This window comes from Myodes glareolus, chromosome X, assembly GCF_982192425.1.
Source record: "Myodes glareolus chromosome X, mMyoGla1.1, whole genome shotgun sequence".
Lineage (NCBI taxonomy): Eukaryota > Metazoa > Chordata > Mammalia > Rodentia > Cricetidae > Myodes > Myodes glareolus.
This window is the reverse complement of record NC_142053.1, coordinates 148,944,612-148,959,715: the sequence shown is the minus strand read 5'-3', so window position 1 is coordinate 148,959,715 and position 15,104 is coordinate 148,944,612. Positions and strand designations below refer to the sequence as shown.

General features: G+C 55.5%; 1 protein-coding gene across 7 annotated transcripts in view; it reads right to left on the bottom strand.

Moving 5' to 3' along the window:
* The window catches only part of LOC148117563 (uncharacterized), a 220,465-nt gene extending 209,495 nt beyond the window's left edge, over nucleotides 1–10,970 (bottom strand). For 3 of the 7 annotated variants that reach the window (XM_087903121.1, XM_087903122.1, XM_087903123.1), the window contains exons 1-2: nucleotides 10,745–10,970; nucleotides 10,418–10,502 (exon numbers count right to left, since the gene is read on the bottom strand). In XM_087903121.1, coding sequence (XP_087759247.1) covers nucleotides 10,418–10,502; nucleotides 10,745–10,856 — 197 coding nt within the window. In that variant the 5' untranslated portion in view covers nucleotides 10,857–10,970. Of the gene's footprint in view, nucleotides 1–9,282; nucleotides 9,626–9,710; nucleotides 9,807–10,417; nucleotides 10,503–10,744 lie in introns of those variants that run through there. The other 4 variants (XR_015737053.1, XR_015737050.1, XR_015737056.1 and 1 more) reach the window with 3 other exon arrangements.
* Between the last annotated feature and the right edge of the window lie 4,134 nt (nucleotides 10,971–15,104).

Sequence of the window (15,104 nt, the reverse complement as noted above, 5' to 3'; positions counted from 1 at the left end):
CTCTAGCTCGCTTGCTCAGGGTCTCCAGGCTGGATAGCCAGCCAGGGTGGCCTGTCCTCTTCCCCATCCGTCCCTGAAGGAGGAGGAGAGGTCTCTGTCCATCCTTCTCTCTATCTGTGGGCTCTTCCTGGAAGGAGTTCTGGTAGAACTTAGCCCTCAGCACTCAGGACTCAGTGCTCACCACTTAGAAATCAGCACTTAGCACTCAGCACTCAAGACTCAGGCCTCAGCACTCAGTACTTAGCACTAACCACTTAGCCCTCAGGACTCAGCACTCAGCACTGAGCCCTTAACCCTCAGCACTCAGCAGCACTAACCACTTGGCAGGCAGCCGTCCATACTTAGCACTCTCACACACACCCAGGACTCAGCACTCAGCACTAACCACTGAGCAGTCTGCACACTGAGTCTGCTGGTCCTCTGGGCTGGCTTCCTCAGGGTCTCCAGGCTGGGTAGCCAGCCTGAAGTGGAAGAACCTAGCAGTTAAAGCTCAGCACTCAGCATTTAGCTCTCAGCACTAACCACTTAGTGGGCAGCCTTCAGTACTTGGCACTCCTACTCAGGCCTCAGCACCCAGCCCTGAGCCCTTAACCCTCAGCACTCAGCCCTAACCACTTAGCAGGCAGCAGTCCATACTTGGCACTCCTACCCAGGCCTCAGCATTCAGCCTATAGGACTTAACACTCAGCACTCAGCACTGATGACTTGGACTGAGCACTCAGCACTCAGCCCCCAGCACTCAGCCCTCCTCTGGCAGCCCCCATCCTCTCCTGGGGACCTCTGGCCTGTGGCTCAGCCCCCCTCCCCGAGAGACCCCCGGTTCCTCTGGACACAGACACTCAGCACTGAGCACTCAGCCCTCTCCGGTGACCACTCGGGACTCGGCACTCCGCCCTCAGGACTCCACACTTGGCACACAGCTGATTTAATTTTCTAAGCACACTCTTATTTCATTTTATTTCACGAAGCAGCGGCCTCTCTGAGGGCAGGGCAGGGCAGGGCAGGGCCCCAGGGCTCTTATTAAATTTTATTTCATTTTATTTGAGGGAATGGCGGTCTCCCCGAGGGCCGGGAAGGGCAGGGGACCCCGTGTCCGTGTCCGAGAGTGGGAGGCCTCCGGATCCGCTGGGATCAGGGTCTGTGTCCCCCCCGGTTCATTCTCTCCACGGACCCCGGCCTCGAGAGACCCCCCACCCCTCCTTTTCCAAGCGCCAGGGATGTTTAAACATTTTTTAAACCATGAGAAACGCCGAGCTGCAGGCGTTTCCCGTCCCCCTCCCAGCAGGCAGATGCCCAGCCGCTGCCGCCGCCGCCGCTGGCTCGCCGAGGGCAGGTTTGGGAGGGGGTCTCTCTCTGTCAAAAGATGCTCCAGTGCCTGGACCACGTCCTGGGGGGACCCCCGCCCCTGAGTTTCAAACCCAGGAATTTTAAACAATTTTTTAAAACTGAGAAACGCCGATCCGCAGCCGTTTCCCTGTCCCCTCCACCCGGGCCGATCCCCAGCCGCCCGCCCGCCGCTGGCTGACGGAGGGAACGTTCATGGCTGCGGCCTGAGGGAGGCCCGAGGCCGGCGTGTCTGTGTTACACCTCCCACGACCGCACCGCCGTGGATCGTGTCCGCGTCCATCGCGGGATGTTTCATCCGTTTCCCAAACCCCCTCCGCGCTCCCCTCGGGGCGGCCGGGCCTCCCGCTCCCCCCCCAGCACCGCGCGCGCTCCCCCTGGTGGCGTCCGCAGGGATCAGCACCGCGCCCCGCCGGACAGAGCCCGGGACGGGAGGGAGGGGGAGTCCCCGGCGTCCCCGACCCGGGATGGATGGGAGGTCTGAGGACGCTGTAGATCGGAGAATCCAGTGCTCGGTCTCTGTGGGGTCCTCGGGCGTCTCTGGGCTCCCGAATGCGGGGCCTGAGGCCTCGGCCTATCGCTGCCGTCCCCACCCGAGTGAGCAGGGCAGGCAGGGACCAGGGACTTTTATTTAATTTAATTTAATTTAATTTAATTTAATTTAATTTAAAGGCTAGGACTTTTATTTAATTTCATTTAATTTCATTGAATTTTCTCTGAGGGCGGGGAAGTCAGGGAACCTCGTGTCTGTGTCTGTGCTGGGGAGACGTTCACCCGCCTGCCCTGCCTGACAATCACTCACATGGATGGCCTGTCAATAACTCACATGGATTTTTTTATATATCTATATCTGGTCCAGGGGATCGCCCTCCACACCGTCCCATATGTTGGAGGCTGAAGTCGGCATTTTTACCAACCCAGTGACTGGCCCGTGTCCCATCGAGGTGACCAGAGGGCCTGGATCTCTGCGGGGATAGGAAGAAGATTGATTTTTTTCAAGGAGTCTTGGCGACGGGCCGGCCTCTCTGTGTGCAGGCAGGCAGCCGGCAGCCCAGGAGCTCTGGGACTCTGCAGTCAGCTCTCTAGGATTCTGGCCTCAGGACGACTGTCGCCTCCTAAACGGGGTCTGGCCCTGTCCCCCCCTGTCTCTCCCCCGGGGGACCACGCTCAGGAACCTCAGCTCGGGGAGGATTCGGCCCTGACATCAGGGTTTGGGTCGGAGGTCTCTGAGGGCAGCTGCTCTGTCCCCTCAGCTCCTAGGCCTGTGTAAGTGGCTCCCCTGGTGTGGATTTCATGGTGGGAGTGGGTATCTATGTCAGAAAAGATTCTCCAGATCCTTGACAACGTCCTGGAGAGATCCTGACCCCTTAATTTCAAACACAGGAATTTTTAAGAATTTTTGAAAATTAGAAACGCAGGTCCGCAGCAGCCCTGGCTGATCTGGCAGGTGCTGTAATCTCAGCACCTAGGCCTCTTTCACCTACTCCCCTGGTTTTGATTTCATGCTGGGAGTGGGTATCTCTCTGTAAAAAGATTCTCCAGTCCCTTGACCACGTCCTGGAGGGACCCAGACCCCTTATTTTCAAACACAGGAATTTCTAAGAATTTTTGAAAATGAGAAACGCAGATCCGCAGCAGCCCTGGCAGACCTGGCAGCTGCTCTTCCCTCAGCCTCTAGGCCTCTTTCACTGACTCTCCTGGTCTTGATTTCATGCTGGGAGTGGGTCTCTATGTCAAAAAAGATTCTCCAGACCCTTGACCACATCCTGGAGGGACCCCCACCCCTTATTTTCAAAAGAGGAATTTTTAAAAAATTTTTAAAAATGAGAAACGCAGGTCCGCAGCAGCCCTGGCAGACCTGGCAGCTGCTCTAACCTCAGCCTCTAGGCCTCTTTCACTGACTCTCCCGGTCTTGATTTCCTTGTGGTCGTGGGTATCTATGTCAAAAACGATTGTCCAGACCCTTGACCACGTCCTGGAGCGACCCTCACCCCTTATTTTCAAATGCAGGAATTTTTAAGAATTTTTGAAAATTAGAGACGCAGACCTGCAGGCCTGGCAGCTGCTCTGTCCCCACAGCTCCTAGGCCTGTTTCACTGCCTCCCCTGGTCTGGATTTCATGTTGGGAGCGGGTATCTACCTAAAAAAAGATTGTCCAGACCCTTGACCACGTCCTGGACGGACCCTCACCCCTTATTTTCAACGACAGGAATTTTTAAGAATTTTTAAAAATGAGAAACGCAGATCCGCAGTAGGCCTGGCAGACCTGGCAGCTGCTCTACCCTCAGCACCTAGGCCTCTTTCACTGACTCTCCTGGTCTTGATTTCCTTGTGGTCGTGGGTATCTATGTCAAAAAAGATTCTCCAGACCCTTGACCACGTCCTGGAGCGACCCTCACGCCTTAGTTTCAACGACAGGAATTTTTAGGAATTTTTAAATATTAGAGACGCAGCCCTGTAGCCCTGGCAGCTGCTCTGTCCAACAGCTCCTAGGTCTGTTTCAGGGCCTCCCCTGGTCTGGATGTCACGTTGGGAGCGGGTATCTACCTCAAAAAAGATTCTCCAGACCCTTGACCACGTCCTGGAGCGACCCCCAGCCCTGATTTTCAAATCAGGAATTTTTAAGAATTTTTTAAAAATGAGAAACACGGGTCTGCAGGCGTTTCCTTCCCTGCCCCCTCCCCCCGGGCAGATTCCAAGCCGCCGCCGCCTCTCGGTGACAAAGGCGATGCTAATGGCGGCTGCGGCCCGGGGCCGGCGTGGCTGACGGGCGGGGGCTGACAGGCTGAGGCCAGCGGGGCTGCGTTTTAAAAATCCAAACATCCACCACCGTGGGTCGTGTCCAAGTTCATCGCGGGATTCTTCATCCGTTTGAAAACCCCCCTCGGGGCGGCCGGCCTCCCGCTCCCCCCCCAGAACCGCGCTCGCTCCCTCTGGTGGAGTTTTCCGAGATCAGCACCTCGCCCGGCTGGACAGAGCCAGAGAAGGAAGGGGTGCAGAGCGTGGGTGCTGAGTGCTCAGTCCTCTGTGGAGGGTGCTGGGCGCTGAGTCCTCCGTGCTCGTCCCCAGGTGCTGGGCGCTGAGTCCTCTGTCCCCTCACCATGTTGAAAAGGATATTCCCCATCGCTTCAATGATCTTTCCTGTTTTTAAACGACCTTCCTTCACGGTTCACTCTTTTCCCTATGTTTAAAATGATTTGGCCCATGTTGAAAAGGATAGGCCCCATGTCTTCAATGACGTTTCCTATGTATCCATGATCTTCCCTCAGGTTTCATGATTTTCCCTTTTTTTAAAAATTATTTTCGCCATTTGACGAACGAGTGGCCACATGTTAAAAGGATTCTACCTATGTTTAATAATTTTCTCTATGTTTTAAATTCTGTTCCCCACCTCTGAAATGATGTTCCCTATTTTTAAATGATCTTCCCTCGTGTTTCACTCTTTTCCCTATTTTTAAAATCATTGTCCCTATTTTTAAAATCATGTTCGCCATGTTAAAAACGATGGGCCACATTTTAAAATGATTGTACCTATTTTTAATCATTTTCTCTATGTTTAAAATTTTTTCCCTATTTCTAAAATTATTTTCCCTATTTTAAAATTATTTATACCTTTTAAAAATCATTCTCCCTATTTCTTAAATCATTTTCGCCATTTTAAAAACGAGTGGCCACATTTTAAAATGACTCTACCTATTTTTAATGATTTTCTCTATGTTTAAAATTCTTAACCCTATTTCTAAAATTATTTTCCCTCTTTTTAAAATTATTTTCCCAATCTCTGAAATGATTTTCGCCATTTTAAAAATTATTTGAGCCATTTTTAAATATTCTCCCTCTTTTTAAATGATTTTAGCTATTTTTTAAATTCTTTTTCCTAGTTCTTAAGCGATCTTCCCTCATGTTTCATGATTTTTCCCTATTTCAATCACCTTAAGGCCTGAGGGAGGGCTTAGGTCAGGGCAGGCAGGCAGGGCAGGGCCCTGGGGATCGGATTCCCTTTCCCCGTGTGTCTGTCTGTCTGTGCCTGTGAGGGGTCGGGCACCGTCCAAGCCCGGGGGATTTTATGAAAAATCCTGGCATCTGCAGAGCGTGGCTGGGTGCTGAGTGCAGAGTCCTCTGTGGAGGGAGGGTGCTGGGCGCTGAGTCCTCCGTCCCCGTCCCCAAACCGTTCCCGGGTGCTGGCGCTGAGTCCTCCGTCCCCGTCCCCAAACCGCCCCTGAGTGCTGGGCGCTGAGTCGTCTGTGACCTCTCCCCAAAGCCTGCCTGAGTGCTGGGCGCTGAGTCCTCCGTCCCAGTCCCAAAAGCCTGCCTGAGTGCTGGGCGCTGAGTCCTCCGTCCCAGTCCCCAAAGGCTGCCTGAGTGCTGGGCGCTGAGTCCTCAGTCCCAGTCCCCAAACCGCCCCTGAGTGCTGGGCGCTGAGTTCTACGTCCCAGTCCCCAATCCGCCCCTGAGTGCTGGGCGCTGAGTCCTCCGTCCCAGTCCCCAAACCGCCCCTGGGTGCTGGGCGCTGAGTCCTCCGTCCCAGTCCCCAAACCGCCCCTGAGTGCTGGTGGCTGAGTCCTCCGTCCCAGTCCCCAAACCGCCCCTGAGTGCTGGGCGCTGAGTCCTCTGTCCCCGTCCCCAAACCGCCCCTGAGTGCTGGGGGCTGAGTCCTCCGTCCCAGTCTCCAAACCGCCCCTGAGTGCTGGGCGTTGAGTCCTCCGTGCCTGGCCCCAAAGCCTGCCTGAGTGCTGGGTGCTGAGTCGTCTGTGGCCTCTCCCCAAAGCCTGCCTGAGTCCAAACACGGCGGATTTTTTTGAAAAATCCTGGCGTCTGCAGAGCCTGGCTGGCTGCTGAGTGCTGAGTCCTCTGCGGAGGGTGCTGGGCGCTGAGTCGTCTGTGGCCTCTCCCCAAAGCCTGCCTGAGTGCTGGGCTCTGAGTCCTCCGTCCCAGTCCCCAGGTGCCCTGTGCGGGCTCCCCCGTCGCCCTCCCCTCCGCCCAGCCCCACCGCGGACCGGGGTTCGAGGCCCCAAACCCCGCCGAGGCCGCTGAACGGGACAACTGGTCGACCTCGCTGCTATGGGAGACATGAGCGGAGCCAGTCAGCGCCCAGGGCCAACTGCTCGACCGGCCTGGCTGCTGAGTGCTGAGTGCTGAGTCCTCTGTGCAGGGAGGGTGCTGGGCGCTGAGTCCTCTGTCCCCTTCACCACGTTTAAAATGATATTCCCCATTTCTTAAATGATTTTTCCTGTTTTTAAAGGATTTTTCCCCAGCTTTCATTATTTTCCCGATTTTTAAAATTATTTTCGCCATTTAAAAAATGATGGGCGCCTTTTTAAAATCCTTTCCCTCTATCCTAAATGATCTTCCCTCCTTTTTAATGATTTTCACCATCTCTTCAATGATTTTCCCGATGTTTAAAATTATTTTCGCCATTTTTAAACGATTCTCCCTATTTCTTAAATCATTTTTGCAATTTTAAAAACGATTGGCCACATTTTAAAAGGATTCTACCGATGTTTAATGATTTTCTCTGTGTTTAAAATTCTTTTCCCTATTTCTAAAATTATTTTCCCTATTTTTAAAATGATTTGCAGCTTTTAAATATGATTCTCCCTATTTCTTAAATCATTTTCGCCATTTTAAAAATGAGTAGCCACATTTTAAAATGATTCTACCGATGTTTAATGATTTTCTCTGTGTTTAAAATTCTTTTGCCTATTTCTTAAATGATTTTCCCTATTTTTAAAATTATTTCCCCATGTCTGAAATGATTTTCGCCATTTTAAAAATGATTCTACCTATGTTTAATTATTTTCTCTATGTTTAAAATTCTTTTCCCCATCTCTTAAATGATTTTCCCTATTTTTAAAATGATTTCCCCATGTCTGAAATGATTTTCGCCATTTTAAAAATGATTCTACCTATGTTTAATTATTTTCTCTATGTTTAAAATTCTTTTCCCCATCTCTTAAATGATTTTCCCTATTTTTAAAATGATTTGCACCTTTTAAAAATTATGTTCCCCATTTCTGAAATGATTTTCGCCCTTTTAAAAATGATTTGAGCCATTTTAAAAGGATTCTCCCTCTTTTTAAATGATTTTAGCTATTTTTTAAATTCTTTTTCCTATTTCTTAAGCGATGTTCCCTCATTTTTCATGATTTTCCCGATTTCACTCACCCTAAGGCCTGAGGGAGGGCTTAGGCCAGGGCAGGCAGGCAGGCAGGCAGGGCAGGGGCCTGGGGATCGGATTCCCTTTCCCCCTGTGTCTGTCTGTCTGTGCCTGTGAGGGGTCGGGCACCGTCCAAGCCCGGGGGATTTTTTGAAAAATCCTGGCGTCTGCAGAGCGTGGCTGGGTGCTGAGTGCAGAGTCCTCTGCACAGGGAGGGTGCTGGGCGCTGAGTTCTCCGAGCCTGTTCCCAAACCGCCCCTGAGTGCTGGGTGCTGAGTCGTCTGTGCCTGTATCCAAACCGTCCCCGGGTGCTGGCGCTGAGTCCCCCTGCCTGTCCCCAAACCGCCCCTGAGTGCTGGGCGCTGAGTCATCTGTGGCCTCTCCCCAAAGCCTGCCTGAGTGCTGGGCGCTGAGACCTCCGTGCCTGTACACAAACCGTCCCCGGGTGCTGGCGCTGAGTCCTCCGTCCCCGTCCCCAAACCGCCCCTGAGTGCTGGGCGCTGAGTCCCCCGTCCCCGTCCCCACGCCGTCCCCAGGTGCCCTGTGCGGGCTCCTCCGTCGCCCTCCCCTCCGCCCAGCCCCGCCGCGGACCGGGGTTCGAGGCCCCAAACCCCGCCGAGGCCGCTGAACGGGACAACTGGTCGACCTCGCTGCTTCTGGGCTATGGGAGACATGAGCGGAGCCAGTCAGCGCCCATGGCCAACGGCTCGACCGGCCTGGCTGCTGAGTGCTGAGTGCTGAGTCCTCTGTGCAGGGAGGGTGCTGGGAGCTGAGTCCTCCGTGCCTGTACCCAGGTGCTGGGAGCTGAGTCCTCCGTGCCTGTACCAAAACCGTCCCCGAGTGCTGGGCGCTGAGGCCTCTGTGGATCTTCCCTCATCTGTCATTCTTTTCCCTATTTTTAAAATCATTTGCGCCATTTAAAATCATTCTCGCTATTTTTTAAATTATCGGAGCTATTTTTTAAATTCTTTCCCCCATTTCGTAAATTATGTTTCCTAGGTTTAAATGACCTTACCCAATGTTTCATGATTTTCCTAATTTTTAAAATTATTTTCCCTAGGACTTCCATGATTTTTCCTATCTCTTAATGATTCTCACTATGTTTTAAGGATTTCCCCTATGTCTTAAATGATATTCCCGGATTGATAATTATTTTCCCCATTTTTAAAATGATATTCCCTATGTTTAATTCTTTTCCCTATTTCTTAAATTATTTTCCCTATTTTTAAAATCATCTTCCCTGATGTTTAATGATTTTCCCCAGGTCCTAAATGATATTCCCAATCTTTTAATTATTTTCCCTATGTTTCAAATTATTTCCCCTAGGTTCCCAATCATCTTCCCTGATGTTTAATGATTTTCCCCATCTCTGAAGTGATTTTGGCCATTCTAAAAATGATTGGACCCATGTTAAAAGGATTCTCCCTATGTTTCATTATTTTCCCTATTTTTAAAAATATTTTCCCTAGGTTCCCAATCACCTTCCCTGTTTGTTAATGAGTAGCCCCATGTCTTAAATGATATTCCCTATTTTTTAATTATTTTCCCAATTTTGTCAATGACTTACCCTATGTTTCAAATCATCTTCCCTGATGTTTAATGACTTTCCCCATGTCTGAAATGATTTGAGCCTTTTTAAAAATGATTCTCCCTCTTCTGTCATGATTTTGGGTATTTTTAAAATGCTTTTCCCTAGTTCTTAAGTGATCTTCCCTCCTTTTTTTAATGATTTTTACCTATTTCCATCACCCTAAGGCCTGAAATAGGACACCAGGCCTTCATGGTTTCCTTCAGAGACTTTATTCAATCAAAGGGAGCTTTCCAAGAAATAAACATTTAATGTTCTGTGAGGAACAAGACCGAGTCTCAGGGGCTGCCTGTTCATTTCTGGTCAGGCTGACATCCAGGGAGGCCGGCAGGCAGCCTGTGTGGAAGCTGCTGCCCGGGGGTCTGCAGAGCCAGTGTGTGCTGTTCCCCAGGCAGGCAGGTGCTGGGTGCTGAGTCCTCTCTGCTGGGTCCTGGGTGCTGGGTGCTGTGGGCCAAGTCCTCCATTGAGATGGCTGGGTGCTGGGTGCTGAGTCCTCCGGGCAGAATAACGACTGCTGGCTGCAGAGGAGTGAGTGTCTGTGGATGAGAAAGAAATCAGTGGCTCTGTCCAGGTCCCTGTCAGGATTTAAAACAGCCAGCCAGAGGAGAATGTGCCCATGACCTGCTTAAGTGCTGGGTGCTGAGTCGTGCTGGGTGCTGGGTGCTGAGTCCTCCGTCCAGATGGCTGTGTGCTGTGGCTGGAACTGTGAAGCAGTCTCTGAAATGGAGAGAAAGCACCTTTCATGAGGGACATGGATCTGAGTTCTGGGTCAGGAGACAGAATCCCCAGCTCTGCAGTGACAGCAGCCCCGCCCGTCTGCTCTCTCTCTCACACACAGACACACCCCCTGCCGGGTCCCTGGCTGCTCTTCTCCCCCCCACCCGCCCAGGTCTCTTTTGCCAAATCGTCAGCCCGCTTTAGCCTATAAGTCTCGAAAATTCGAAGGTGGCTGTCAGCAGCTCGAGCCGTGGCTCAGAGCGGTAGGAGCGCCTAACGCTGAGTGCCTGGTGCCAAGGTCGCAGGTTGGAATCCCGCTTGCGCCTGTTGCTGGGCATATAGACGTGATCTCTATGCGGAAACGATAGTGACGTTGGCATATCCGATATTAATAATCGGAAAAAAAAAAAAAAAAAAAAAAAAAAAAAAAAAAAAAAAAAAGTTTTGACAGGGGTCCCCCTCACTTTTAAAAATTTTTTCGGACAGGACCCTTATGGCTGGGTCCTGTTGCGTGCGGGTGAGCGTGGAGACACGGCAAGAGCAAGGCAATCGTTTTATTTCAAGAGACAGACAGTGAGAAACCTCGGGAACGACGAGTCTCTGGCACTCACACGGGCTGATTTTTGCAGTCAGTCTCTCCGGGTCCCGGCGGGCGCTGTCCAACACGGATCTCTCGGGGCTGCCGCGTCTGCCTGCCTGGAAGATGGGAGCGGGGCTCGGTGAGCGACCGGGAAGCCGGGGATCGCGGCTGTTGTCGGCTCCCACGGGGGCGGGGGAGTCAGCGATCCTCCGCCTGCCGCCCACAGACGCACGGGATCCCAGTATTTTCCCCGGTTTTCCCCGTTTTTCCCCGATTTTCCCCGGCTCCCGTCTGCGTCTCCCACTCCCTCCCCGGCTCGCTCCCCGGACCCGCGCGTGCGCGCTCCCGCCGCACCTACCTCTCTGTCCTTCCCTTCCGTCCTCACGATCGCTTCCCACGAGCCCCACCACGGCGAATTTCGCCAATTTCACCAGGTTCGCCCCGACTTCTCCCACACGGACTTCAAGCATGGCGGCCGGCTCCCGCCAGGCCCGAGCGCGGGAAACGGGCGGCCGCCGCGGAGGCTCATGGGAGACGTAGTCCGCCGCGCTGCCGGCTCAGAGTCCGCAGCCGGCGTCCGGACCCGCCCTAGAAGCGGCTGGGAACCCTGGCTCGGCCTGAGCCCTAGCCCCGCCCGCGCGAACCCTAACTGCCGGGAACCCTAGCTCCGCGTGAGCCCTAGCAGCGCCCCAACCCTAGCTCGCAGCGAACCCTAGCCCCGCGCGAACCCTAGCTCCGCCTGAGCCCTAGCCCCGCGCGAACCCTAGGTCCCGGGAACCCTAGCTCCGCCTGAGCCCTAGCCCCGCGCGAACCCTAGGTCCCGGGAACCCTAGCTCCGCGTGAGCCCTAGCTGCGCCCCAACCCTAGCTCACAGCGAACCCTAGCTCCGCGCGAACCCTAGCTCCGCCTGAGCACTAGCTGCGCCCCAACCCTAGCCCACAGCGAACCCTAGCTCCGCCTGAGCCCTAGCTGCGCCCCAACCCTAGCCCACAGCGAACCCTAGGTCCTGCCAACCCTACTCTCTGTCTGGGTCTTCTCGGTCTCTCTGTGTGGGGGACACATTGGCTCCCTGTGTGTGTGGGGCCCGGGAGGGAGGGCGGGGAGAAGCTATCAGTGTCCTCTGAACCATGTACAGTAAAGCTGGCCCGGTGGCTCAGTGGGCTAAGCCACCCTCCTTTTGTCCCCGAGGACCCGGGTTCGAGTCCCTAGTTTTGCTTGGCTTGGAGGTCGGGGAAAGGTTATCAGCGTCCTCTGACCCTTATACAGTACAGCTAACCCGGTGGCTCAGTGGGCTAAGCCACCCTCCTTTTGTCCCCGAGGACCCGGGTTCGAGACCTGGGTCCTACTGTTTTACTTGAGACTGGTAGGTCGGGGAGAGGTTATCAGCGTCCTCTGACCTCTCTACAGTATGCCTGGCCCAGTGGCTCAGTGGGTTAAGTCCCTATTGTTTTGATCACGAGGACCCGGGTTCGAGTCCTGGGTCCTACTGTTTTGCTTGAGACTGGTAGGTCGGGGAGAGGTTATCAGTGTCCTCTGACCTCTCTACAGCATGCCTGGCCCGGTGGCTCAGTGGGTTAAGTAACCTACTTTTTGGTCCCAGGGACCCGGGTTCGAGACCTGGGTCCTACTGTTTTGCTTGACTGACTGGTAGGTCGGGGAGAGGTTATCAGCGTCCTCTGACCTCTCTACAGTGTGCCTGGCCCGGTGGCTCAGTGGGTTAAGTCCCTATTGTTTTGGTCCCAGGGACCCGGGTTCGAGACCTGGGTCCTACTGTTTTGCTTGAGACTGGTAGGTCGGGGAGAGGTTATCAGTGTCCTCTGACCTCTCTACAGTATGCCTGGCCCGGTGGCTCAGTGGGTTAAGTAACCTACTTTTTGGTCCCAGGGACCCGGGTTCGAGACCCGGGTCCCATCCATTTTACTGATCTGGGAGTGAGACACTAAGAGCTATCAGTGCCCACTGAACAACACTAACCAGAGCTGAGCCGGTGGCTCAGTGGTCTAAGCCACCACTTATTTTGATCCTGAGGACCCGGGTTCGAGACCCAGGTCCCATCTATTTTACTGGTCTGGGAGTGAGACACTGAGAGCTATCAGTGCCCACTGAACACCACTAACCAGTGCTCACGTGGTGGCTCAGTGGGTTAAATAACCCACTTTTTGGTCCTGAGGACCCGGGTTCGAGACCCGGGTCCCCTGCCTTTTAGGCCGCTGGGACAGAGTTTAAAGCTAAGAACGCCAGCAGCAGGCTGCTCCCCACCTAAGCTGCGGTGGTCTACCGGCTAGCACCCCTCTTTTTAGATCCAGAGGACCTGGGTTCGAATCCCAAGCCTCCTGCCTTTTAGGCTGCTGGGGCCGAGATAAAAGCTAAAAACGCCAGCAGCAGGCTGCTCTCCATCCAGGCCGCGGTGGCTCTGCCGGCTAGCAGCCCTTCTTTTTGGTCCTGAGGAACCGGGTTCGAAGCGCAGATCGAGTGAAAACAAGGCAACTTTATTAGAGGAGTCAGTGGAAAAATCACGAAAATCCCGAATCTCTCCCACTCACACACAGGAAAAATCCCGAAAATCCCGAATCTCTCCCACTCACACACAGGAAAAATCCCGAAAATCCCGAATCTCTCCCACTCACACACAGGAAAAATCGCGAAAATCCCGAATCTCTCCCACTCACACACTCTCTCACGTCTCTCCCGGGTCCCCAGGCTGTCCACGTGGCGGCCGGGATCCTGGAAGAGAAGAAGGGGGAACGGAGAATGAGCCAAAAGCCGGGGCCGAGCGTGGTGAGAGACAAAGGGGGACGATCGGGACCCGCGGGGGCCACCACGTGGGCGCCCGGGATCCAGGCTTCCCCGGTCCCGGCTCCGGTTCCGTTCTCGCTGCTCCCGCGGCCGGGCGGCCGGGCGGCCGGGCTCCACGTGTCCGCCTGGAAGAGAAGAAGGGGGAACGGAGAATGAGCCAAAAGCCGGGGTTCGGGGCGTGTTAGAAATCCCCAAAGCCCGCCGCGGACGCTGGGGAGACGCGAGGGAGGGCCGAGCTGCAGCAGCTTCTGTCTCTGTCTGTCCCACGCAGACACACACGCGCGTGCAGGAGCCGGCAGCCTGTGGGAGAGAGAGAAAGGGTGACGATCGGGACCCGCCGGGGCCACCACGTGGGCGCCCGGGATCCCGGGATCCAGGCTCCGGTTCCGTTCCCGCTGCTCCCGCGGCGCGGCCGGGCGGCTGGGAGGGCTCCACGTGTCCGCCTGGAAGAGAAGAGTGGGGAAAGTGCAGTAAATGTCCCGGGATCCCGGCTCCGGTTCCGTTCTCGCTGCTCGGCCGGGCTCCACGTGTCCGCCTGGAAGAGAAGAGTGGGGAAAGTGCAGTAAATTCCGTTCTCGCTGCTCCCGCGGCTTGGCTGGGCGGCCGGGCTCCACGTGTCCGCCTGGAAGAGAAGAGTGGGGAAAGTGCAGTAAATGTCCCGGGATCCAGGCTCCGCTCCCCCACCCCGGAGCTAGAAATCCCGCCTGCTCGCCCGCCCGCCCGCCCGCCCGCGTGCGCTCCCCGTCCCGGGTCTGCACGCCGCCGCGTCTCTGTCCCCGTCTCCCACACGCGCGCGCAGGCAGGCACATGGCCGCCCGCCGCCGCGGATCCCCTCGCACACACGCCCTGCCCGCCCGCCGGCGGCAGATCCGGCCCCCTTCCCCCCGCCCGCCCAGTTCCGTTTCCGGCCTCCGCCGCGCCGCTCCCGGGGCCCCGGTCCCGGCGGGCGTCCCCGCCGCCCCTCCCCCCGCTCCCGGCCGCCGGCCGCCGCCCCTCCCCCCGCCCCCGGGCGCCGGCGCCCGCGCGGCCCCGCTCCGCTCCGCTCTGCTCGCCACGCCCGCGGGGCGGGGTCCCGGGCTCGGCTCGGCTCGGCCGCCCGGGGGCGGGGGGAGGGGCCGCCGCGGCAGGCCGGGCGCGCGGAGTCCCCAATCGGCCCCAACGCGGCGTCTCTGAGCGCCAAAGCCGAGTTTTTCCCGAGTTTTCTCAGTTTCCCCGGACTACCAAGATGGCCGCCGCGGGCCCAGCCCAGGACTACAGACGGGCGGGGCCCCGGACCGGCGTCCTCTGCGGCGGGGGGGGGGGGGCGGGGGGGTCCGCGCTGACGTCAGCCCCGTCCCCCTCCCTCCCTCCCTCCCTCCCGGTGTCCGTTAGCGCGGGCACAGCCCTGTCTGAGACACACACACACACAGGACTCAGCACTCAGCACTAACCACTGAGCACTCAGGCCTCAGCACTCAGTACTGAGCACTAACCATTAAGCACTGAGGACTCAGCACTCAGTACTTAGCACTCACCAGTTAGCACTGAGGACTCAGCACTGAGCCCTTAAGCCTCAGCACTCAGCAGCACTAACCACTTGGCAGGCAGCCGTCCATACTTAGCACTCTCTCACACACACACAGGACTCAGCACTCAGCACTCACCACTGAGCCGTCTGCACACTGAGTCTGCTGGTCCTCTAGGCTGGGTGCTGGGTCCTCTGTGCTGGCTTCCTCAGGGTCTCAGCACTCAGGCCTCAGGAGTCAGCCTATAGGACTCAGCACTCAGCACTGATGACTTGGACTGAGCACTCAGCACTCAGCCCCCAGCACTCAGCTAGAGTGCTAGAAACCTAGAAACTCAGGTTTCTAATGGCAGCTGCTCTGTCCCCTCAGCTCCTAGGTCTGTTTCACTGGCTCCCCTGGTGTGGATTTCACGTTGGG